This window comes from Haliotis asinina, chromosome 3 (genome assembly GCF_037392515.1).
Source record: "Haliotis asinina isolate JCU_RB_2024 chromosome 3, JCU_Hal_asi_v2, whole genome shotgun sequence".
In the NCBI taxonomy this organism is placed as follows: domain Eukaryota; kingdom Metazoa; phylum Mollusca; class Gastropoda; order Lepetellida; family Haliotidae; genus Haliotis; species Haliotis asinina.
The window spans coordinates 70072040-70098440 of record NC_090282.1 but is presented as its reverse complement, the minus strand read 5'-3'; the positions used below and the strand labels follow the sequence as shown (position 1 = coordinate 70098440).

General features: G+C 41.0%; 1 protein-coding gene across 1 annotated transcript; it reads left to right on the top strand.

Moving 5' to 3' along the window:
• Positions 1 to 25719, top strand: LOC137278384 (tetraspanin-18-like). Its single transcript, XM_067810678.1, has 8 exons — positions 1 to 178; positions 16474 to 16549; positions 17885 to 18100; positions 18619 to 18693; positions 19847 to 19951; positions 20586 to 20780; positions 20888 to 20980; positions 22123 to 25719. Exons 2-8 carry the CDS (start codon positions 16484 to 16486, stop codon positions 22189 to 22191), a joined length of 819 nt encoding a protein of 272 aa, XP_067666779.1. The 5' UTR covers positions 1 to 178; positions 16474 to 16483; the 3' UTR covers positions 22192 to 25719.
• Positions 25720 to 26401: the final 682 nt, after the last annotated feature.

Sequence of the window (26401 nt, the reverse complement as noted above, 5' to 3'; positions counted from 1 at the left end):
GAGTTACCTCCCCTAGTCACATTAGCGTGACGCCCGCATCAGCAATCGAGGCGAAAGAGAAGCATCTTTGGTGCCAGGTCTCATTAACATTAGCTGTATCTGGGGCGGAAGCAACAGGACGCAGAAAACCTGTTAGATTCAACAGCAGTTACATTTTTTGAGAAGCAGGACAGTTCAGGTCAGTTACTTTCGTTGTACGTATTTAAATCCAGTGCTCCTGTTGGTTAGTGTTTAAAGAGATGTATTCTTGGAAATAGCGAACAGAAGCAGCGCTGATATTGTTGAGTCTTGATGCATATATAGCAATAGAGGCATGGGCGTTTATAGTTACGGGCCTCACTTCACAACTCTCAACAACAAAGTATCGCTGTCAGGGTGGCTTGCTGACTCGGAACAACGGCAGGGTATTCCAAGAAACAAACTTTCCCATTTCCATGGCAATCGTTTACACAGCTGTGTGTCAAGGTCGCGCTCTATATAAGGTGCGGGGTGAACTTCGGACGGGCGATGGTATTGCATCTCACTCTCCATTCTTTATGAGCGTCTTCTTCCATCCGGGCACTGCGATATGTAAATATGTCTTCTGGGAATGTGTAACGTAACATGTATGTGGGATATGACGATAATATGACATCGTCAATCAAGAGGTTTCCCGCTCTATACCTACTTGAAATGTCCAAAATGCTCTTGTTTCAGACTGTTATTCGCATGTTACAACTGCCAACCTTTCATGGTATTGCGACAGAAGTTATTTATCCTCAGACATTGCTTGCCGCGTGCCTCGTCTCTACGATTGCCTGTGATAGAGTGTATATAAAACGAAAGGCTGTTTGATATCGGACAGAAACTAGTAGGCGTACCTCAAAGCCGTTGCTGTAAATACACCTGTTACACTGATTTTATATCTGATCTATATCAGATCGAATGTCAATCTTTTCTGACAACCCTTGGCGCTCTTTTCAATAAACATGGACTTTTGTGAAAAAGTAAATTTGTACCTGATCTCATGAAACTACACATTCGTAGAAAGGTTGTGCAGTTTCATGGCACGGCAATAATTGATCTGTTTCATGTATGTATTTACACATCCATGATACATGATTCATGGGTCACCGATAACATGATTTCCAGCTTTGATCACGCTCTGCTTGATCTTCTCTATGTGGCTTTTCAGCGAACCTCGTGTGTAGTGATGTGTGCTTGTGCGAGAGATTGAGTTTTGCTAAACGTCACTTCCAACAGCGTTTGGGTTACATGACTGCTTGGGAGCTTCATGTGGATGTAAACTTGGAGCTAATGAGCGTTAACCGTGTATCCGAGTGCTGGCGGTTAGGTACCTGACTTTGGGTTCGAATCCCGGATAGGACTCAGCCTACCAAAAGTACTAATATCGCTACTTTACTGAGAACGTGTGTTCCCAAATATGACAATTTGGTACAGAGGAGGAAAATTCATTTTAATTCATGTTTCGATGTAATATGTTATTCTTTTACTGGCATTTGTAATTGATAGAGTTTTTTGGATGTCAGCTTTTTAATTTTATTACGAGGCCCTCAAAAGAAAGAAGTTGCCGTTATGGTGAGTGAGAGAGTTTTGTTTCACGCCACAGTCAGCAATATTCCATATATGTGGCGGTGGTCTGTGAATAATCCAGTCTGGACCATAAAATCAAGTGATCAGCACCCTGAACATCGATCTGCACAATTTGGAACCCGTGACATGCGTCAACCAAGTCAGCGAGTCTGACTACCCGATCCCGTTAGTCGCCTCTAACGACAAGCATAGTCGCATGTTGTGGCAAGCATGGTTGCTGATGACCTATTCTTGCCCGGATCTTCATGGATCAGTTGACATTAAAAGTGAGTGAGTGAGAGAGTTTACGACGCTTTTAGTCACATTCCAGCAATATCGGACGGCATCAGAAATGGGCTGCACACAGTATACCCATGTGAGAACCCGTGACATTAATAATCTCACTGTCTTATTATATGTTGATAAATTGTACAGATGATTTTTAACCCCGGGAGAACCGTTATGGACGCAATGGTTTGACATTGACACTCTACTTGTTACATTTCAAGATATTTATATCCCGAGACAAAGAAGTTCGACTCTCTTTCACGAAACGAAGACAAAGCCGTCTAAACAAAGCGCTGTAATTTCTTTTCAATAATATCGATTACCCGACTGTAGTGTCACTGAAATGCCAAGTCGTCTCATCGATAGTGATTATTTTTTCATAACGGTACACTGGGTGCACTAAAACGTTGCAGGATAAAGAAGTTAGACAAACACGACCCATTGCGCTCCAGCAGCTAGCGCCGATCCATAACTTTGCCTGGTGAAGCACCTGCATCTGCCGACAAACAACAGTACTCAATAAAACAATGCATTATTGATCATCTCCTTGGTTGGTCCCGGGGACTATGCCGTTTTCGTACCCGAGGGCATGCATAGGGATAAGGGTGGAAGTGTTTCAGTCAACGCTGCAACTATTGTTTGAAGTATAGCAGCCTCATTATTGGCATTGATGAGGCGGAGTTAGGGAACCTCTGAGCACTGGATGGTTTTGCGAAAGGTGTTCCTTTGTTAAAGAAGAATTATGCAAATATACCTTCGGTGGTAATATATAGTACGGGTGAATGCACTGGATTCATTTCATTCACTAATAGTGGAACGGGGTACGGTTGGGAGGAACGGGCGAGCTACGGCTTTCCGAAGCAACCCGAGGGACGGGCATTGCATCCTATTCTATGATACAATATCCCGACGTAGGGGACAGTACGGTAAACACATGAATCATCGCGTAAGTCTTTATTCTCTCGTTATAAGGTACAAAGTGGTCAATACCCGTGAACAATGTCGGGCTTTGTCAGTATATTGTACTATTCTCGGATAGCCTCAGCCTATTGTAACATTGTCCGATTCTCTCAGCCTGTTGTAATATTGTCCAATACTGTCAGCCTTTCGTAGCATAGTCAGATTCTCTGACCCTGTTGTAATATTGTCAGGTGCCCTAAGCCTGTTGTAATATTGTCAGATACGCTCGGTCTGTTGGAATAATATCAGATACCCGAGTCTACAAGTATTGTAATTTTGTTGGAAACTCTCTACTTGCTGTAATATTGTCAGATGCCCTCAGCCTTTAGTAATATTGTCAAATTCTCTCAGTCTATTGTAATATTGTCAGATACTCTCAGCTTACTTGTAATATTGTCAGGTACTCTCAGCTTACATGTAATATTGTCAGGTACTCTCAGTCTATAATAATATTGTCAGATACTCTCAGCTTACTTGTAATATTGTCAGATACTCTCAGCTTACTTGTAATATTGTCAGATACTCTCAGCTTACTTGCAATATTGTCAGATTCTCTCATGGTCAATCTATTGTATATTGTCAGATACACTCAGCTTACTTGTAATATTGTCAGATACTCTCAGCTTACTTGCAATATTGTCAGATTCTCTCACGGTCAATCTATTGTATATTGTCAGGTACTCCCAGCTTACATATATTATTGTCAAACACTCTAATCCTGCTGTACCATTGTTAGATTCTTTACAACTATACAGTGATATGTGAACGTAACAAAATCGGAAGCTAGTTTATGAAAGTAGATAATTCCAGGAGTTTACTTACCACGAACATTTTATAAGCGATTCCGGGGCAGTTACGTCTCTAACCAATCAATGCATTTCATATTTTTGTTTCCTGCATACCGAAAGCGGTAGATCATACAAACTGAGAACGGTTCTTGGTTTGCCATATTTTTTTATCAATGGGTTGTCTGGTCATCTGGTCGATTATTTACAGGTCGCCACCATATGGTGAGTCAGTAAGTTTAGGTTTACGCCGCACTCAGCATTAGTCCAGCTGGATGGCGGTCTTTATGTAAACAATCGAGTCTGAATCAGACAATCTAGTGATCAATAGCATGAGCATCGATCTGCACAATTGGGAACCGGTGACATGTGTCAACCAAGTCAGCGAACCTGACCACCCGGAATACTGGATTATTGCTGAGTGCGGCGTTAAACATCGCACCAACCAATGTTGGTTTGCCGAAAACTGAATTGTTAGGTGCTTGCTGAACGATGTTACGGATGTCGTGCTTTGTCGAGTGTTCTGATCACAAACCTTTATGTCTGCGGAGTTATTGTTGTGAAGAATCTATTTATATGAATTCAAAGGAATGGGTTTGTGCACGTTTGGAGGGTAATAAAACGTAAGAACAGGATTGCGTAATATAGATAAACTCTGACGCAAATGACTGAGTAGGGTTGTGTGGCGCTTCAAGTAATATTGTTCACAGCTGGGGAAAGCAGATCTGGACTTCCCTCATTATACCCATGTGGGGAATCGAACCTGGGTCTGCAGTGTGCTGATCGAATTCTGAGCCTACTATCTCCACCGGCCCAAGGAGGATGAAGGGGCGAGCTCGAGGTTGTTACGACTGACTTCAACATCGCCAAGTACTGTGTCAGTATAAATACCGAGGTTATAATGGTTAACATGTATTCTGTGAATTGTGACACATGGGTATGAAATGAAGGAATGAAATCTATCGCTAGCTGAGCATTCAAAAGACTATTGGATATCGCTAAAGAAATAATGTAACAGTTGCTATCAAATGAACCATTCAGCATCTCCACATGATAATTACTGAATCAGTTACCGTTAAATAGTCAATCAATTATCAAACTATGTGCCTTTACGGTATAATGTCAGAGTATTTAAAAACTATAATTAGAGATATGTCTAACCGCACATAGCGACTTTAATAACAAGCCGACAAGTGCCAAACTATCTTTATCCCTCAGGAGGGCTACTTACGATGTCGAATGCTGCGAGTTATTTCCTAATCACATATTTAATGGATTCCATATTTCCACAATCTTGCATAAAAAATGCGTGTTCTTAGTGAGTGTTCTTTTTCACTGTTAAGTTCCTGTAATGCGAAGCTGGTTGATATGAACTGCTGGACAAACATATTTTGCACCAAACACATTTGCTTGACTTGAGGTGCTTTCTCGGATATATTTGCTTCAGGGTCTGTATGACAGACCAGATAAGACTATAACAAGCAAAACATTGATTTTTAAGTGTTGTATTCGAAACGGGCATCTAGTGGCGATTACATATTAAGTGTGAAGTTTACGGTGACAGATTTCAATGTAATAATACTTTAATAAGGCATGTTTTACCCTGGAGGTGAGGTAATCAAATGATTCCCTCTGAATCATTCAAGGTAGCTATGCTGCAATCACTTTGAATGAACGTTTCTTACGTTCTTACGAAAAAAGGTTAAATGAAAGTGATTCGAGGTCACAAAACCTCATTCTAACTTCACTTCCTGGTCTCACCACTTCATAGCTTAAGGTTACATGACAATGGAAAGATCATCCATGTGTTTGTTATTGAGATAAATAGTCGAGTTTAACTTGACCTACTGCTCTTGGTGCAGCCTGTGCTAAATCTATCTCGAACGGATAATAGTGTTTACCATCCCCTAACTATACACATACATTTCCCTTGTCTCTGAGCCATGGCGCGATTATCGATTTTATGATGCGATTGTTGTGGCGTCTGTGCGCATCGTACGTCTTGAGACTGTGGTGGAGACGGATGGTTCAACGATCGATATTGAGTATCAAGCACATGGTTTCCCAGTGTGTTACCCATGACCTCACGAAATGATTTTTATGTCAGCAATATAAATATGTGGGCGGAGTGCATCGTCAACATCACACTGGGAGCAACGTAAATGCTTTTGCATGACTGTTGCTCGGATTACGCAAGAAGGGACCCCGAGCTGGTGATTCACTAAAAGAATGCATGTGTTAAAGTACACTAGATGAAAGTTGTTGGACGTCACCACAACCAACTAGATTGCCGCCGATTGGTTGTCAGCTCTCGATGCTTTTATTAACATAGGTACTAGGAGCCAAGACCATGCAACAACAACCAGGATGATGACATTATTATTTTGCTTAATAGTATGACACGGGTATGGGATGTAGCTAACTACATAACGATGTGGTATTAAAGGATGTAAGACATTCAAAGTCCCTTGTGTCCTAGACAGTTGAGTATATATCTATGAGGCGTTTTCATCATTTGAATAGAAAACTGTAGGTATGGTCGTCTTTTATGGCCCAAGGATATTTATATGTGCCTTGTGTAGGGCTTTAGATGTGGTCCAGTTCATGAAGATTCTTGCAAGTACAAGGATTCGTTTCAATTATTGGCGCAGGGGGCCGTTCTATTTCTAGAGGGAAGTGTTAGAATCGTTTGTTTTGTACTATTTCTGGAGAGTTAAGTAGGAACAAGGCTGCTGTACTCTTTGAAGAGAGGCATTTGGGCACAAGAGGTGTTGTCCAACGTTTATAGAACCATGTTGTTATAAATGATGCCTGTCTTGTTCGCTTAATTATAATCTCGTGATATATTGGGATACTCACTAGCTGCTGCTGTTATCTTACAGTACTGGAATCAACATTGATGTAATGAAAATTAATCATAATCGACCTCCTTCCTCCTCATGCCGAAGCTGAGTCTGTTATATGGCACACCAGTCATCTACAACATCGTGCAATATTTCTAATTATTACTGAATTTGTTTCCACAAAGTTAAAACCTGTACATTGAGCATACTTAGCATTGGGCATTGAACAATGTTACATGTTCGTTATACGAAGGTCCGGGAAACGCGAACTCTACTTGAGTTTCGAAAGGTCATAAAATAGGAAGCCACCTGTGCAACTGCTTGGAACCGCATTATCTTCTGCCGTATCTGTGCATGTCCAACTCACGTTGGCGGGAATCTATCGCTACTAGACAACCCTCGCTACCTTCATGACCTATTTGGGACTACTTTAATTAAGGATCTCCAAGGATCGATGTTGTTCATTCAGGAAGGTCGTTACTCTTGGATTACCTTTTGTAAAAATAGATCCGTTCGGTAAGCCAGGGACATACAACACAACAACTCTCACGACCGTCGGCATATCCATTTGCGTGTCTACTCAGTAATCCACATGCATTTGATCGACATTGATATTTATTTACAACAGGCAGTTGTAAGTTCGTTTCTTGTCAAAGGTATTTTAAAGTAACTTATTGTAATGTATTTGCCTCTCAGTGTGCCGGTTTGTAGTACTGGGGATTCACTGTCCTCTTTGCTGTCCGAGCCTACTGTCTCGCGTCCTTCAAGATTTCCCGATTACGGACCCAGCAAGCCGCTTCTTGTATCCTCGTAAATAACCTGCCTCGCTTAGCGCGCAGTCACAGAACTCCCCTGGTGCCTAAGTATAGCTCACGCACGTCGCAGTTTATACACAGCAGGTCGTATTTCACGCAAAGCGTGCACGCCCAGGCTGTATCAAAACTACTAGCTGATAACGGAAACCATATTCCGGTGTATGATGCCCGTTGATACGATGTTTGCAGTAAGGCATGTACTGATTCTAGGTGTGCCATTTCTCTGTCCACAAATTGAGAGGAACAACCGGTCAGTCATGTGTTTCCGGGAAATACACCATTCCTTCGGGAAATGGAGCCCTCGCAATGTGCATGTCGTAACATTAATGAGATAAACATCACACTTTGCTTCAGGTTTTGTTATTGTATGTCACTAGACAACAAAGCATAATCGTCAAGAAAAATAATGCTATACATTTTTACTATCTGATGATGATAGCTAGTAAGGATTTTACAGAAGGGCAGGCCTAGATGGGCTCGGTGCGCACTAAACAGGATAACTTCAGCTGTGCGGACGAAGTTAGGCTCCTATTACAGGACGGGCGTTCGTGTATGCATATCGCGTTAAAGAGGAATGCGAGCGCACTGTAACGCTTAACAGAACTACACGAACTTTTAATCGTTGAATGCATCAGAAAAGGTCGATAGGTTCCGTATCACCCTTAAAGAGGAACAGTGGCAGCTAATCACAGATGTGATGATGTGTGTACAATGTTAGTGAATCGATTCGTGCGGGTATATACCAATGAAGACATCAAATTAAGCCGTCTGTGCTTAGTGACCGACGTCCAGATGAGATTTTGCTGAGTGGTTGTGAATACTTTGTCTCAGTGCATTATTTATTAGTTTGATGATATTGAAGACATAGAATGTGTTGCATATTACCTAACGACTCCACAGATCGTGATTTGGGAGATGTTGGCAGTCGCGATCTCGTTTGAACAATAAACCTTCTTGAACCTCTGTATAGGACAAATTGTCAATGCAACATGGAGGGAAGATTATAAAGGTGTGATCTCGGACACGAAATCAACCAAACCACGAGTATTAGTATAGAGGAAATCCGGTCCATTTGGTCCCAAGTTAACCGTCTTCATCTGCCTGAGAGCATGGATGGAGCAATACTGCACGCGGTGTACCTGGATAGATCGTCGAGTCATGTTTTCGACGATGCATTACCAACGTGTCTAAGGAACGCTCTCTCAACTGGTTTACCCAACTGCGAGGTAAATTGTTGCTAAATGCGTCAGAAACTTCGTCATGAAGAACCGAGCATCGTTCCTATTCTCTGACAGGGTTGTCAATCCTATTATGTCTGGAGTATTGGTAGCTATAGACATGAACTGTCGGTCTCAATAACTTGGCGTACTATACCAAAGTCTCCGGTGTCTGCACAGTTGCCATCATGAAGATACTAATTGGTCTACTTGATAATAAGTATCCAAACAAACAGATGTGTTCTTTTGAGTGGTATGGCTTCGACGATGGGCGTTATGCATTAATATTCAAACCAAATATGAGCATAGTTGCTTTAGGAGACAAGCCGTAGGACTCGACACAAGAATTCAATAGAAATACATATCATAAGGTTGATATCTTGATTACATATGTAAGTTTTGTAAGAATCCACTCTGAAAAGTCAGATACCCCTCATCTTCCGATATAACACAACTGCTGTTATAGCAACCCATCCATGCCAGCTTCTGGCGCTAAATAGTCATATTCCTGGCAAATACCGTTATGATGGTGCAAATACTGTTGCAATCCATACGATTTGATTACAGGCCTTAAAGAGTCCTGTGACTCCCGAATACCCTTTATAATGGTGCAGTATTATTGCAATCGATACAACCTGGGCCCATTCACAAAGGGTCACATACCGTATTCTGTCTCACAATCCTGTAGCAACATTACTTTCATTCTGCCTATCACTTTCTGTAATGCTAAAGCCAAAGCGAAGCAAGCCTGGATTATCACTGACCTCTTTTTCAGTTTAAACAGAATTGTTTGTTTCTGATAAAATTATTTATAATGAGAGACTAAGCAAGTACCATTAAAATGCTGCATTTATTGTTCCAGTCCGTACCACTCAGTTCTAGTGCACCAAAGAGCCATATGATTATTATAATAGTGCATATACTTTTGCAATTCATACAACTCTGTTCCAGTGCACTAAAGAGTCATGTTACAAGCACATACCGTCATAATGGTGCATTTAATGGTCCTCTTCATACATTTCAGCTTCTAGCACTTAATCCATTCCCGACAACATAAGCTCACAAATGGGTATATGTCACATGCGTGCTGTTGCTCCTCTGTTGATGCCAGGGCTGGGACATCTCCCTTGGCCTGTGGGTCATTACGACTTGTGAATATTGCATGTGGAATATTGACGAATGAATGCCAAAGACATGACGTTGACCGGCCTATGAGTTTCATAGGACTAAATCTTGCTAGTGCCATTTATCAACAGCCAGTCTAATATTGATTTCCGCGGAAGTAGTGTATTTGGTAAAAACATTGCAGGATTGGATGATTTTCATATAATAGAGCAGATTATCTGCTTTCGGGTATTAGTCGAGATTGGGGCAAAATGTGGGGTTAGATAAATGTTAGATTAGACAATGGCCGATTTCACAACACAGGATATGAACTGTTGGTCAAAAGACGATATATGACCATTTTTTGATGGTGGGCAAAATGTAACCGAAGGTCATGGTTACGTTTTGTACCTGAGATTATCGTCTCAATCCAACAACGTTTTGACAACCTCTTTCATGACCCCCTTTTTTGTCACATCCAGCTTCCAAATGTGTGCCTCGTGTTGCACGGCAGTCTTTATACATGCAGTCGCCAGGGTATTTGTCACCTGACATTAGGCAGCATGAACAGAGTGTCTCTTACCTTTGACTCGTCGCTGTATGGACGAACTGATGCCGATATGGTGTAGCATGCAATTTTAACGCATTCCCTCAGATTCCGTGTAATCGTTGCATATTGAGATAAAGTTTCAGATCCAGGGCAGAGTCGGATTTAAGAACTGGCTTGCATCCATTGTGAATCGATGTTGTCTTAAATGATTTCCAAATAATATTTAGGAATGAATATATGTACATATGTTCCGTATTGAGTCAGTGCGATATACCAGTAACAACACGCTATAGAGAAGCATTTCAGGATCACATTTAATAACTGGCATGGGTCCATTATAAGCCGTGTTCGAATAATGTAGGAAGTGGTTAAATCTGCATATTTTCTGTATGAAAAGGTTTGACAGTTCTAACAATAAGCCCACACTTATGTATTCTGTTGATGGCAGGGGGAACATGCACTTACTTGTTCGATTCAAAGAGCTGCCGCTATCAAGCAGAATGACCTAATTTGATTGCATGGTTTAATCTTCTCTGTGAGGGAAGATCGATATCGGTATTCGCATGAACCTCTACGTCCCGGAGATACTGATAGTTGGCTGATATTTACTCATTTCCGATCAATACAACAGTAAGCAGGCAGTACACATCGACAAAATGTAAATGAAAACTGAAACGTTCATACCCTAGAGTCATGTTTTTTTCAGCGATTGGAGAATGTCACTTTCTATTCAGCTGAATATTTTCGTTTTTCAGTGTTTAGAGTATACTTTCTAAATGGATTTTTGTAATTTGGTAAGGTTATGACACACATATACTGACTGAGTGAGTGAGTTTTAGCTTTACGCCGGTTTGAACAATATTTCAGTCATATATGTCGCTGCGGGGTGACAGAGAAATGTGCTTCACACATTGTATCCATGTGGTGAATCGAACCCGGTACTTTGGAGTGACGAGTAGATGCTTTCACCACTCGCGTAACATACTGATGCCTCGCTTTATATATTCAGTGGATATGACGTACCAGTGTGAACAACTGATTCTAAACAATTCAGCACCACTTGGGGAACCACATTCATGTGTTAAGGAATCACAGTCATGTGTTAAAGAATCAGTCTTGTGTTAAGGAATCACAGTCATGTGTTAAGGAATCACAGTCATGTGTTAAGGAATCACAGTCATGTGTTAAGGAATCACAGTTAAAGAATCACTGTCATGTGTTAAGGAATCACAGTCATGTGTTAAGGAATCACATTCAATGATTTTGTTGAAAACACGTCTTTTTCTCCATGATTGCAAGCATTAAAAAAATGGTAGATTCAAACTGTGTCCATTTCGTCCAATTTCATTATTCACTACTGAAAGCCATTAAATTACCAATTGGAAGATGTATTTAAACTCGAGAAAATCCGGGTTGGAACTGGCTATCAGTGGCCAACCTGTGTGTGCCCTAAGAGGCGACTAACGATATCGGGTGGTAATGTTCCCTGACCTGGTTGACACATGTCATCGTATCCCTATTGCATAGAACGATGCTCATGATGTTGATCCCAGGATCGTCTAGTCCAGACTCGATTATATACAGACCGCCACAATGTAAGCGGAATATGGCTTTGTATGAGCAGCGAGGAACTAAACTGACTGACTGATTGACTGACTGACTGACTGACGGACTGACGGACTGACTGACTGACGGACTGACTGACTCACTCACTCACTCACTCACTCACTCACTCACTCACTCACTCACCGACACGTTAAAATTCTGGTCAGAACTGGTCGTCAACCAAATATTGCTCAACACGTCAGTGGATGGATTTTTGGTCCGGACTTGTTTATTACCAGACCGCCATCATAGTTGAAATATTGAGTGCTGAACTGAACAACAGGCACAAACGTCAATCAGCCCTAAGTGTTTGAAATGGAATGTAACGGTGACTGTTGTCATGTGCACAAGGATGCATGAAATTTGTATAAAACATCGCAAATGGTTTGGCTGTCCTTAAATGAGTCTCGTAAACGTCACGGGATTACATGACCCAAGGTCTAAAACCAAGGTTATGAATCTTTGTTTGTAAGCTTATATATATGGCCGTTGTTTTAGGGTTCATTAACATGCTGAACCTGTGGGCGCTTTCTCAGTTCCGGATTTCTCTCACAGGACAGTTACGATATGAAATACTTCACAAATTGCAATAATGCATAATGTGTCAAAGACTAACGAGGGTTTCTGAAAATATGTAACACTGAGTTAAACGCCATTGGAATTGACAATAGACCACACTAAGAGGAGAGATCATACCCGAAGAACATGTAGACTTGATCTTTATTGGTTGTCCTGTTAATAGACGGTGCCTGCTCGAGGGGAAACTAATAGCCTCTGGGGCTGTGAGGCAGACTAGGCAAGGACTGTGAGGCAGACTAAGGAGGGACCGTGAGGCAGATTAAGCAGTGACTGTGAAACAAATTAAAGAGGGACTGTGTGACAGATTATGCAGGGACTGTAAGGCAGATTATGCAGTGACTGTGGGGAATTAAGCAGTGACTGTGGAGCAGATTAAGCAGGGACTTTGGGGAAGGTTAAGCAATGACTGTGAGACAGATTAAGCAGAGACTGTGAGACAGATTAAGCAGGGATTGAGGGGTAGATGACTGTGTAGTGACTGTGGGGCAGATTAAGCAGGCACTGCAGGGCAGATTAAGCAGGGACTGTGAGCCAGACTTGGCAGTGACTGTGGGGCAGAATAAGCAGGGACTTTGGGGCAGATTAAGTAGTGACTGTGAGGCAGATTAAGCAGTGACTGTGAGACAGACTAAGCAGTGACTATGGGGCAGATTAAGCAGGCACTGTGGGGCAGATTAAGCAGGGACTGTGAGCCAGACTAAGCAGTGACTGTGGGGCAGAATAAGCAGTGACTTTGGGGCAGATTAAGGAGTGACTGTGAGGCAGATTAAGCAGTGACTGTGAGACAGACTAAGCAGTGACTATGGGGCAGATTAAGCAGGCACTGTGGGGCAGATTAAGCAGGGACTGTGAGCCAGACTAAGCAGTGACTGTGGGGCAGAATAAGCAGTGACTGTGGGGTAGATTAATCAGTGACTGTGTGACAGATTAAGCAGTGACTGTGAGACAGACTAAGCAGTGACTGTGGGGCAGATTAAGCAGGCACTGTGGGGCAGATTAAGCAGGGACTGTGAGCCAGACTAAGCAGTGACTGTGGGGCAGGTTAAACAGGGACTTTGGGGCAGATTAAGCAGTGACCGTGGGGCAGATTAAGCAGGGACTATGGGGCAGAATAAGCAGGGACTGTGAGGCAGAATAGGCAGTGACTGTGAGGCAGAATAAGCAGTGACTGTGTGACAGATTAAGCAGTGACTGTGTGACAGATTAAGCAGTGACTGTGAGACAGAATAATCAGTGACTGTGAGACAGATTAAGCAGTGACTGTGAGACAGAATAAGCAGTGACTGTGGGGCAGATTAAGCAGTGACTGTGGGGCAGACTAAGCAGTGACTGTAAGACAGATTAAACAGTGACTGTGGGGCAGACTAAGCAGTGTCTGTAAGACAGATTAAACAGTGACTGTGGGGCAGACTAAGCAGGGACTGTGAAGCAGACTAAGCAGTGACTGTGGGGCAGACTAAGCAGTGATTATAGTGCAGAATAAGCAGTGACTGTGAGGCAGACTAAGCAGTGACTGTGGGGCACATTAAGCAGTGACTGTGGGGCAGACTAAGCAGTGACTGTGGGGCAGAATAAACCGGGACTGTGTGACAGACTGAGAAGGGACTGTGAGGTAGACTAAGTGGATCATTACATGACACATCATTGGAAACCGGAATATTACAACATTAAGGCCTGCGTTCCAATATCTTACGTACTAAGGAAGAGAAGCAATAATAGTGATATCGGACACAGTCTGCAGCGTGTATTGTGCACAGTTTTGTCAGTTACCAAAACACTTTCTCATGCAAAACTCCCATGCAGTCCTTCTGAACAAGCAGTAATTCGTATGCATCCGGATTATATTACATGATAATCTTGTCGTCCTCAACTCTATCGGTCAAAGTAAATCAGTATACATATTCTGTCTATATAAGTGAAGCAATAACTCATATTAGGTCAATAATTTTAACAAAAATGTACATCTCGAAAAGTGAGGTAGATAATCACACAGTGGTCAGTGGCAGGCAAATTTACTCAGGAATACACAATGCCATTTAGAAAGTGGTTGAAGGTAATATGCTACGTTTTGGATTACACATTCTTAGCAAAGCACAGACTCCGAGTCTTTGTTCTGGTTGAGTCCCACCCGGGATGCGAACCCACACTCTCAGATTCAGGCACTTAATCGCCAATGCACAGTCAGTCGCTCAGTCACCACTCATTGTCTACTCACTAAGGCCTTCATGTTGTGTGAGTTTGTCGCATACAGTGATAGCTGTGCTAGAATGATGCCCAGCTCTGTCGGGTAATATAACGCATTATCTACTTCATGATTGAGGCAGTCTAGTGACAGCTCAGCTGTGTTGATTTGCTGTATGAATATTAGCTTCCCGTTTGTTTAATTTGTTGTTGCAGCAGCGTCCCCATGCACAATGGGCAAGTGCTCTCATAGCAGCTTACGCTGCAGTAATCACAGGAGTCTTGTATCATAGCAACGGTTAAATCTGTATATCGGACAAAATGACTCGGCTCGGCCATATGACGTCCAGGTTATTTACATAACACTTGTTTGATTTTAAGATATATGTTGATATACACAGGAAGCTGTGAAAAACAATATCTCTATACGTTCAGTCTATGGCTGGAAAAATATGTTCTGGTCAAACACCAACAATTTAGCCTTACAGACAAATGAAAGTAAACAACAGTGTTTGATTAATCCTCGCTATTCTTTTATTTTTCTTTCACCCTACATATATGTTTCTGGAATTATTGTGCATTTTATGATACTGTTATAACACGCGCTATTACATGCATGATGTAAATGTGTATCTCACAAGGGTTGACGTCCACCTGACGTCCCAAGAAACACGGGGTCGCAATTTACACAGAGTGAGTTTAGTTTTACGCCGCTTTTGTCAATATTCAAGCAATATCACGACAGGGGACACCAGAATTATCTTTTTATGGAACCATGTGTGGAATCGAACCAGGGTCTTCGGTGTGACGATCGAAAGCTTTAACCACTAGGCTACCCGACCTGAACGTAATGAGGGATGAGAGACTGAATACTGCTGTGTGTGCATTCTTTCCACGGACACTTTTCGGTATCGGTATACATGGGATGTGCTGACATGCCTTCATCAGGATATCTTTGGCAGATTAGTTTCCAAGTTTAAATGAAAAAATATTAACAATCTGCGTTACGTTTTCAATAAATAGTGTATGTCCATATATAACAGGATGTGTTAGCTGTATATATTATGATATTTTTTGTGACTCTGTGTAGCAGCATTACAGTCCCCCAACATCATGTTCTTGTAATAAGACTCGTTGCAGGATGTTCAACCTGAAACCCTATGGTTAATCCAGAACTACTTCGCCCTAACGCATCGTTTCAGAACGGCCCTTATAACGCCCTGGTATCTCGCTGTATAGCGAAGAGATTGTATGCTCATTATCATCAAACATAATCGGATTAAATTTTAGTAGAGGCCCTGTTAAGGTTGTCAGTGCTAAGCCAGTATTGTGCCATGTGTATGACGGGAGTTAACTATCTTCGTAACTTCAATTAACACGGGTTTCATAGTAATTGGCTAACTATGTATATTTATTAATACTCGTGTCTATATGGTCAGATGATGATAACTTAAAATATTCAATATATTCAGAATTACAATCAAATGCTTGTCATAAGTTGGATCAACGTATCTATGTCGATGTGAGTAGCAATTATACGGCAAGTCGAGCTTTTTTTCACATGATATTGTTCCTGTTTAAAATTTTTAGATTAGCTAGGTATAATTATTGACATTTGGACAAAATTTGGCAATGTACAATGAATAATTCCAGTTTCAGTATCTACAAGATATGCTGTGCTTGTTTGTTCTGAACATATGCAAGTGCGAAATAGTTATGACGCCATTTGGACTGCGCAGATAGTTAAAGATATGTTATTGGGTTGTGAAATGATTTCGTCCGTTACTAAATGTGTCAAGAAAAGATAATTTCCACGTAAACATCGTATCGTCATTTTATGAACGTTTCAATCGATTAAAAGATTCTGCCATCTCATCTGTTCAACAGGATGTCGATATGTTTGCTTTCCTTGGACGGCCTTACATAATAGCATCAGTAAAGCTTTCAATTCACGCGCTTCCTTTTCACTTGCAGATAACTCAAGATGGTTGCAGGATGCGGTGCCAACTGCATGAAATATACGCTCTTCATCTTCAACATCCTCTTCTTCGTAAGTATGAAGCAGTAGAGTGAGTGAGTGAGTTTAGTTTTACACAGCACTCAACAATATTCCACCTATATGGTGGCAGTCTGTAAATAATCAAGTCTGGAGCAGACAATCCAGTGATCAACAACAGCATCGATCTGCGAAATTGGGAACCGATGACATGTGTCAACCAAGTGAGCGAACCTGACCTCCAGATCCAGTTAGTTGCTTCTGACGACAAGCATAGTTGCCTTTTATGGCAAGCATGGGTTGCTGAAGGCCTATTCTACCCCGGGACCTTCACGGGTCATGAAGCATTAGAGATACGAGTGACAACACCAATGCGTTATGGAAAACGCGGGGATGTATGTACTGTCTCTACATGTTCAGCTTGGAACACTGATAGTCAATAACATCCTTGGTTGAGTAACATTCTTCTGAACAAGATAACAACACTCAAGAAGAACTCAAATGGGTGTGCTATGTTGATGTTTCAGATTTTAAACCACGAAGATGATCAGAAATTAAGAATGCCGGGTGCAATATTTTATGAGCGCTTTTGTGCCTGCATCATTGGATGGCCCTCTGTTCCACCTTACAGGCATCTTCTTCTTGTCGTGCAATATCTGTGCTTGAAGATTAAGAGAAGGCAGTGTCACTCCAGACTCTAACTACACCCGCCTCCCTAAAGGAAAGAAAAAAGAACGAATAAAAACAGTGATTATTGGGTTGTTGTGGTAAATCATGAATACTATGCATGCATATATCATGATTTCTAATATCACGTCAAGAGGACTGTGACAGGGTCGATGATCTGTTTATTTCATAAGCTCATCTCTCCAACTAGGACCACACTAGATTTGAACCACATTGTGGTTACATACGTCGGGCCAAAGGTAATCTCCTGTCATGACTGTTCCTAAGTTGCATAGATTACTTTATGCCTATGATCTTAGTTGTAGATCAAGAATGAATGGGTGAGTGAGTTAAGATTTTCGCCACAACATTCCAGCTATACCGGCGGCGGCCTGGACCATACAATCCAATGTTCAACAACATACACAATTTGGATACGATGACATGTATCAGCCAAGTCAGCGAGCCTGACCACCCAATTCTGTTGTTCGCCTCTTACCACAAGCATGAGTCTCAGAAGATCAGTTCTAATCCGGATCTTCACGGGTTCGTAGTTCTATAGCCATGCCCTGTCATGTCTGAGTATTCGTTGAAGATGTCAGATTGTTCCCGGAGATGTTGAGAATCATTGAAATTACATCGTCTAAAATGCCACTTAAAGATTTCAACATTAAGTCTGTACACCTGATTGCCACTGTGAATAAAGTGTTTTGCTCTTTGCAGTTGGCGGGGGTGGTGCTTGCGGCTGTCGGCGGGTACGTGATGTTCACAGCTGACGCCTTGGCAGCCAGCATTGAACAGAACGACTCTGCAGCAGGGTCTGCACAACTGATCAAACTTGCATCCATTGTGTTCATCGTCGCAGGCCTCCTCCTGGTGGTCATCTGCTTCTTCGGATGCTGTGGGGCTATTAAAGAAATCAAATGCATGCTTGGAACGGTAAGTGAAACTCTTTGAAAGTGAAAATTTCTTTGAAAACCAGCCTTCAAGACCAAGGAGCGATAGGGTGACTTGCTTGATAACGGCATTAGCGTCTACACCAAACATCACATCTACTGCAAAAATGAAGTGTCACTTGCTTGATGGTGGCATTAGCATCTACACCAAACATCACATCTACTGCACAAATGAAGTGTCACTTGCTTCATAATGGCATGAGCATCTACACCAAACATCGCATCTATTATAATAATGAAGTGTCACTTGCTTGATGATGGCATTAGCATCTACACCGAAACGTCTCATTTATTGCAAAAACAAGAAGTTGCCTAGCGATAACAAGTGTCCCTCTCCTTCGTGCCAGTTTCTAAATGCCACATAAAGAAGTTACTTATCCCTGTATTCACGTTCTAAACACCGGCACTATAGTCGAAATCGTGCAATGGAATCGGATATTGTATGATGAAGGACATGGTTTCGTCGCTTCTGTGTACACAGCCGTCATTACTGTGTTCCAGTATGCAGTTCTCATCGGGATTGTCATCATTGCTGAGTTGATCGTTGCCATCAGGATATTCATGTTCAAAGGAACGGTAAGTAGAATAAGTAAGTTGTAGTGTAAGCATGCTATATCGGATCTTCGGAAGTGCATGTTGAATGTAGTTTAAGTTTAATTTTTAGGGAAATCCAATTGGATGAAACCCACTCGCAATTAATGACATAACAAAAACTAAAATGAAACAAAACGTATGAAGACATATTATTTTCTGTGAAAATCGTCACATTTGTGAAAATGCTCTAGTCTGTAATGATGACTCGTTATTCAGGGCCCTTGTTATTATGGAAGCTTTAAATAATGGGAATGCCGACCTTGCGCTAGATTGACTATAGTTACTTTTGTCAGGGCTTATGAACCTTGCAGGCATTTAATAAATCAGAGGTACAGATACGCTGCGTATCTGTGTAAATTACACAAATGTTATCTTACATACATACACGCAAAAATGTTAAATCTTAGCTTGCGTACGTGTGAATTAGTCTCCAGACCTATTAGAATTTGGAGTAAGCCGACCCAAGTGTTACAGGTACAGGTTACGAAACTTGGCAGTCTGTCTTATAGTTTAACATACTGTAGATCAAACACGTAAGCTTAATTATATTTTTACAATTAATGGGAAAAAATGGCAAAGCACCAAATCAGCTTTGAGTGAGATGGGTGCGTTTTATTTGGTTACTCACTGGAAAATTAGGACTCCAAGTTGAGATGAACACAAGCGAGTAAATAACTCAATGACCCAAAATTTATCTAAAGCTCTGATTCATGTACGTATTCTCAAGTACACCAGCCATGAAGGGTGTACTAATGAGAACACATACTATGACTGTATTATTCCACGGATATGCTCTATTTACTGGGTCCATGGGGGTAACCTAATTGTTTAAGCGTCTGGTTGTCACACTGAAGGTCCGTGGTCGATTCCCCAAATGGATACAGTGTGTGAAGCCTGTTTCTGTTGTCCCGTGTAGTGATAGTGCTGGAATAATGCTAAAAACGGCGTATTTTTTTATACCAAAAGTTTAATATTATTGGTGTGTAATGACGTGACAGCATTTCTGAACATGTCCACCATGCATGATATTTTGTACCCTTTCAGGCAATACCATGCATTTACGGTATTTTTTGGACACATTATCATTTTCCAAATGGAGACATGAATAGTCCCTTTATATATATGTTTCTTACAGCTGGATGGTCTTTTGGAAGCTGGGAAAGAAGCAACTCGTATCAGTATCCGACAGTACGGCAGTAACAGTGACAGTGATAAAACTTTGGACAATATGATGCAAAAGGTAAGGCACAATGGACATTCAACTTTCGAACTACATGTATTATACTAAGTCTTTCTGGTTGTCATAATGTAGATATATCAGCTAAATACGAACCACATCAAATTCACATAATTATACTCTACCGCATTATCGACCCCATGAATATCAAGGTGAGAATGCTTGTCCTAAGAGGCGACTACCGAGATTGAATGGTCTGCCTGGCACAGTTCGTGCCAATACAACGTGGAAGCCTAGTTCTGGGTTGCCCAGCCATGATATGGGAGGAATATTGCTAGAGGTGGCGTAAGACTAAAGTCACCCACTCACCCATGAGAAGTGAAAAAAATATTCAGTTCGATGCTACAACGATGCCATTCTAGAGTGAAAACGTATAGCTGCTCTCTTGTCTGCCGGATATCATTCGTGGTACACGTCGTGGGTTCCATAAGTACCCAGAGTAGCAGAGAGAAACTCCTTTGTTAATTTGTACATCACAGGAATGCATATCTGTTAAAGCAGAGAATCGTGTCCTTTCAATAGAAGCAAAATTGAGGGGCAATATGTCTTTGGACTTGGTAGAGGCACCAGCGACAATAGCTGCTGCAATGACAACATGTGATCTAAAGCTTTATGATGAACGTACTTGATATTGCAGAGTCAATGCTGCGGTGGTGATCACTGGACTGATTTCAAAGAATATGCCACCGAGTGGGAAAGGACAAATAAGGCCTACGAAGTCCCCTTGTCTTGCTGCAAACTTCGCGACCCTGATGCAAGAATAACCGAAAGCAACCTGCAGGAACGCACATGTCCCACACGACCAACACGCATGAATTCGTACATAGGCAGGGTACGTACTTATCGTTTCTGACACATGCTGTTTAGTGGCATTGTGAAACTATAACGATATCGTTTTGCTGTCTTGTTTGGTGAGTATGTTTTCGCTTTCTTTTGCAGGCATGCAATGAGCAAGGTGGTCCCATTAGCGGCCTATTTCGGGTATTCTTCTTTGGTATCATCGGCGTTGTGTTTGGACTGATAGCAGTCGAGGTAAATCCACTTGACATATCCCTACTCCCACCAGTGTTACCAAGAACTTTCCCTATCCTGTCACTGTGACATAATTGTTTCCCTGTCCTGGAATGTCACGTAGAACTTTCCCTGTCTTGGCATTGTGGCATAGAACGTTGTGTCCTGTCATTGTGACACAGAATTTCCCTGTCCTGTCAGTGTGGTTCAGCAATGCCCCTGTCCTGCCACTGTGACATAGAACTTTCCTAGTCCTGTCACTGTGACATAGAACTTTTCATGTCCTGTTACTGTGACTCAAGACTTTCCCTGCCATGCCACCGTGACTAAACACTTTCCCTGTCCTATAAATGTGGCATAGAACTTTCCCTGTAATGCCACTATGGCTAAACACGTGCCCTGCGCTATAAATAATGTGGCATACAACGTTTCCTGTACTCTCATTGTGACATTGAACTTTCACTTTCCTGTAACGGCGACCCAGCACTGTCCCTGTCCTGTAACTGTGGCATAGAACTTTCCTTGTCCTGTCTCTGTCACATAGAACTTTCCCTGTCCTTTCTCTGTCACATATAACTTTTCATGTTCTGTCATTGTGACATAGAACTTTCCTTGTCCTGTCTCTGTCACATCGAACTTTTCCTGCCCTGTCTCTGTCACATAGAACTTCCGGTGTTCTGTCATTGTGACATAGAACTTTAGCTGTCCTGTCTCTGTCACATAGAACATTCCCAGCCCTGTCACTGCCACATAGCAAAACAGAAAGCTTTCACATTCAACTATTTATATGAGGGTTGTAAAGAGACATGAAATAGTCCCTAAAACTTGTCAGGGTATTCCTTACGTCATCACCGAGGGCGAGCAGATCAACTGATCGTCATGAACGTCCTTTACGTTGTATACACGATCGATAGTGGTCACGGGAACGTCATATTTTCACACCTGCTGGTCGGGTATGTCATGTATTACACAATTATGTAGTTTGCCTAATGGTTGTACTTACTCTGCGTATCGGGAGACATTCTTACAAAAAACGTATGATGTATGAACTGTTCAAGAAACATTTTCAATATTGAGGAAATGCTCTGTGGTTAGTGACCCATAGGTGATTCGTAATGAAGGGTTAGACTGTTGTACATACGCATCATTTTCTTACATTGCAGCTCGTTGGTATCATCTTCTCCATATGCCTCATCCGATACATCGGTGATCCACGAGCAGTTCCGGTCTAAACTGGTCTACGAGGTCAAACTGGTCATCGTCCTAGTCGCATGTCAAGATCACTTAATACAGCTGAGGTTTTTAACAGAAGCTTCAACTCTGAATTGGATGACATGTTTTGGATCTGGGGAAAATATTTCGGTGGTATAAATTCACTTCGAAATACCAGACGTTGAAATTCTAGCCTAACTATTAGGCGCGCAAGGTCTTCATTTTACTAAATCTGTAAACTGAATCCGGTTTGCTGAATCCGGTTTGTCCAATCTATTAACTTCCACTACTACTTAAATGCATTTGTGCATGAATAATGTCAGATCGTGTTTAATGATCTTCTTCTTGTTTATGTCCAAGGCATTGTTCTGAAGAACTGAAAGCACAAGTATGACATTTAGGTGTGTGCATGTGCATGTTCAAGTTCCAATAATTAATACCGTAATGTTATAGTAATTAGTATATTGTGTGTCATCTAGTCTAATGTCTCGGATGTTTTTACGCCGGCGGTTATCAATCCAGTTTAAAAACATTGCTCAACTTCTAAAACAGGTTTGTCTTTTTGGCCTTTAACGACCCAGTATTCGACTATAAGACAGTATCCTGCTATATGATTAATTTTATATATATATCCAGTGCAGAATTTATTATCCCTGAATATTCATGCAGTAGTACTGTTTCGCTCTTTGTTCGTTGTAAAGTTCGTGCCTGTTATTTTAGTATGTTGGTATCAAAACATTGTAAATTCAGTATTTTCGAGAATTATTTTTATGGCATTCTTGCTATTTGAATTAGCATTATATTTCAAAAGGTGGCCTTAGATGATAATCTATCTCAGGACATCAAAATAGTTCGGACAGCCTTCCGTCAGCAATAGGTATACTGTAAAGCGTAATTTGTAAAGGTTTTATGATTTTGTTCAACACGCAGCTACATTTGTTGGACATCCACTATGCAAGTATCAGATAATTGTCTCAGATATTGGTCAGTGTTCAGCATATTTGTACTAATATGTACTGCTTCTGGAAACAATTGTTTGCCGCTCAGGTCGTCTCATTAGAAGTCTTAAAACATCAGCATTTGTTTTACTTGTACCGAGGTGATTTGATGCATAACCGGCCACTGTGTTGAGCTGCAAGATTCAACCTCCTTTAGGGTGAGAGTATAGGGAATAGGCAAGTGAATACTTGTCAGTACACTAAGATGGATGATGTATTTCCTCAAGCAATGTCCCTGAAACATGTCTAAAAGAGCGGCCATGCGTCACTCTTGTTTCCTTTGGTGTTTCATATTTTTTAACCAGTTTACATTATTTTGAGCATGAATGTAACATTTCCCGGTCAATTTCAAAACAAAACAAAACCATTTAAGGATGTATAATCGAATCCATGTCATTGGAAAACGGAAGCAATAAACTTCTTAGGTAATGTATTTTTCTACACAGGACAGGAATGCTCATGCATGCGTGGGTTTTCATCCACCCGTTTCCAACTTCACCCGCTTCAGAGGGATACGTCTGACGGATATGACATCAAGTATAAACTGATAATTGTATGACACAAAAATGATACTGTCGCGAATAGCTGCAGGCCTGCTTTTGCGTCAAACAACAGTCATCCACTGTGCACCCTATACAATGAGTAAGGGTACTGCTACCCTGTCTGTCAGGTTCTACCAGTACATGCTCTCTGATATGGAAATGGTCAATGTAAGAAAAAAAGCGTTCACCATAGTATAGAACACTGATATTTCCACTCAGGGTGGTAGGGTATCCAAGCGTTCGTTCGTCACGCCGAAGACCCTGGTTCGATTCTCCACAGTTACAGTGTGTGAAGCCCATTTCTGTAAAGGCGCTTACAGCGGCGTAAAACTTAAATCATGCAATGATATTCCAAAAAATCAAAGTCTAAATTTCATAACGTACTGTAGGGTTATAAACAAAATATGAACGCAAGCGAATATGAAGACCGATTTTCCCATGAAATTTTCGATCGTACGTAAATGATATAATAACAATATAAATGTCATGAAATGGTCTCTGATGATTAGTATGAAACCATGTGTAAGCTGGTAACTTTGTTAAGTGTCACCTATATCATAAAGCGTCAAATGTGTTGTGTGACGACCCATGTTTTGACATAATTACACAGTGACGTTATGTAGTGTTGACTCTGTATGTACATTACACGTGTAATATAACGCACAGCCTCTGAGCACGATATTCAAATCATGTATTTGAGCATCTCTGATTGCTGTCGGTGCCTTACCTTCAATTCCGAAATCAAATTGTAGGATGTTTGGTATTTTGATACAGAATGGGTTGGAAATAGCATGAGCTGATTATCATAAACACACCATGAACAATCAGCAATTCACTTTAGTACGTGATATTGGTTTTGTCACTTCGACATTGATATTTTGCATACGTGTACACACTGCTATTTGCTGTGTCTTTTAAGTGATATTTTCTACATTGTATTTGGTAGTTATATTGAACTAACGAATTGACAGGCTTGAAAAAACACTTTCTGTCTGATATCTTATAATTTATTAAACGAAACTTTTCACTTCTTTTAGAGATATGTTAGAAGTTATATAGGCGAAAGAAAACCATGTGCTATAGACAGTCAACCTCTTCATTGCGATGAGTGTGACGTTTGATGTAGGTACCTTTGCTTGATACCATCATTGCTTGATAACGGTGTAAGTACCTATACCCAAACGGCTCACTCATTGCAATAAACAAGTTGACTATCCACAGAACTTGATTTTCACACTACGAATGCTTTCATTACACTTAATGTTTTTCCCAGAATGGGTACCGTATCATTCTGCAGTATTGTATTGCACGTAAATATACCACCCCCAAAACAAAAAACGACAGATGTTATTATCGTTGTCAAGAGGGATATGCCATAGGGCTATTCCACACACCACGTGCCCTCTCTGGTATTCAGCTATGTCAATCCTGACTGGTACTCAGCTATGCCAATGCCATCTGGCACCCATTATGCCAGTCTGGTATATCATCAGTCCGTCAAGAGGTGCTCTTTATTGCATTAACTTAACAGTATTTGCCGACTTTTCTAACCATTTATACTTCTAACATTTTATTATGTGCGTTTTTGACATGAAATTTAGTATCGTTCCATTATACCAGGTTACATTTTGGTTGCCGTAGGTAATGGCAACACAGATCAATACAGTTAGTAAACCAATCAAAGGATCATAGATAGATGTGTTTAGATTTCATGTACTGTCCGATGTTTGCTCCGTGTGTCCTTGCCAAGTTATGATATACTTCATGGCGCCGTGCGAAATCTTGACATATAGTCTTAAAATACTAATAGCATTATATGTATCCTATGGTACTGCCGACATCATCTTGAAGTGCTTTTCTGTAGGGTTTTTGATGTCCGCTTCAAGAACGCTCGACGGTATGGCGGCCTGTATTGTTCTTAAGACTTAATTCCATTTTGGTAAGGATTTTATACAGTGTGTATTTGCTTGCTTTAATACCTGTATATTAGAATAAAGCTTTCATGGAATGAGTGTGTTTATCATTTGTTGATTCTCCATAACATTGTTTTACACTATGGATGACAATAGGTAACCAAGGTAAGGTACCCAACGACTACTTCATTACGTGCTTGCAAGCTATTATTTGCATGCGCATACCTTGGAAGTGTACAACACCTAAACTCAAGGACAGATAAACTGACATTATATTTCAATAATATAGGTCACTGGCCCATAGTACAAACATATGCAAATGTACTAGTATATAATACATACATCGGTATACTGGGTGAAAACTGAAATTGAAATTAAACAACACTTTAAACACAAAGAATATGCTTCAGAATAAACTTGGTGTGTTTCTAATATCGAAGAAACATATGGCTGGAAGGGCGAACATCTTAATCGTTAAACTATTATATTACACAGTTTTGTGTTTTGTTCTTAATATGTGTTTTTGTTGGACTAGAGCTCTGTAATGGCGGTTTGTCTGTTTAATTATGTATGTTTATTCATCTGCAGTGGAACATAGACGCGCAGAACAGAAAACTGACTTCGTTGAAGGTACTAAACTTTGTAAGGGAAATTATACTATACTGTCAAATTCGATATATAAACTCAGTAACGAAGTATACACATAGAGATACACACACCGGATTGGATCCCCCTTATGTGTGAATCGAATTTCTGGTGCCGCCCGCCCTGATGCTG

Coding starts and splice junctions, on each gene's coding strand:
- LOC137278384 (XM_067810678.1), top strand. CDS start 16,484: ATGGTTGCAGGATGCGGTGCCAACTGCATGAAATATACGCTCTTCATC. Junction 18,101..18,618: donor TCAAATGCATGCTTGGAACG/GTAAGTGAAACT, acceptor ACTGTGTTCCAG/TATGCAGTTCTCATCGGGAT. Junction 18,694..19,846: donor TATTCATGTTCAAAGGAACG/GTAAGTAGAATA, acceptor TGTTTCTTACAG/CTGGATGGTCTTTTGGAAGC.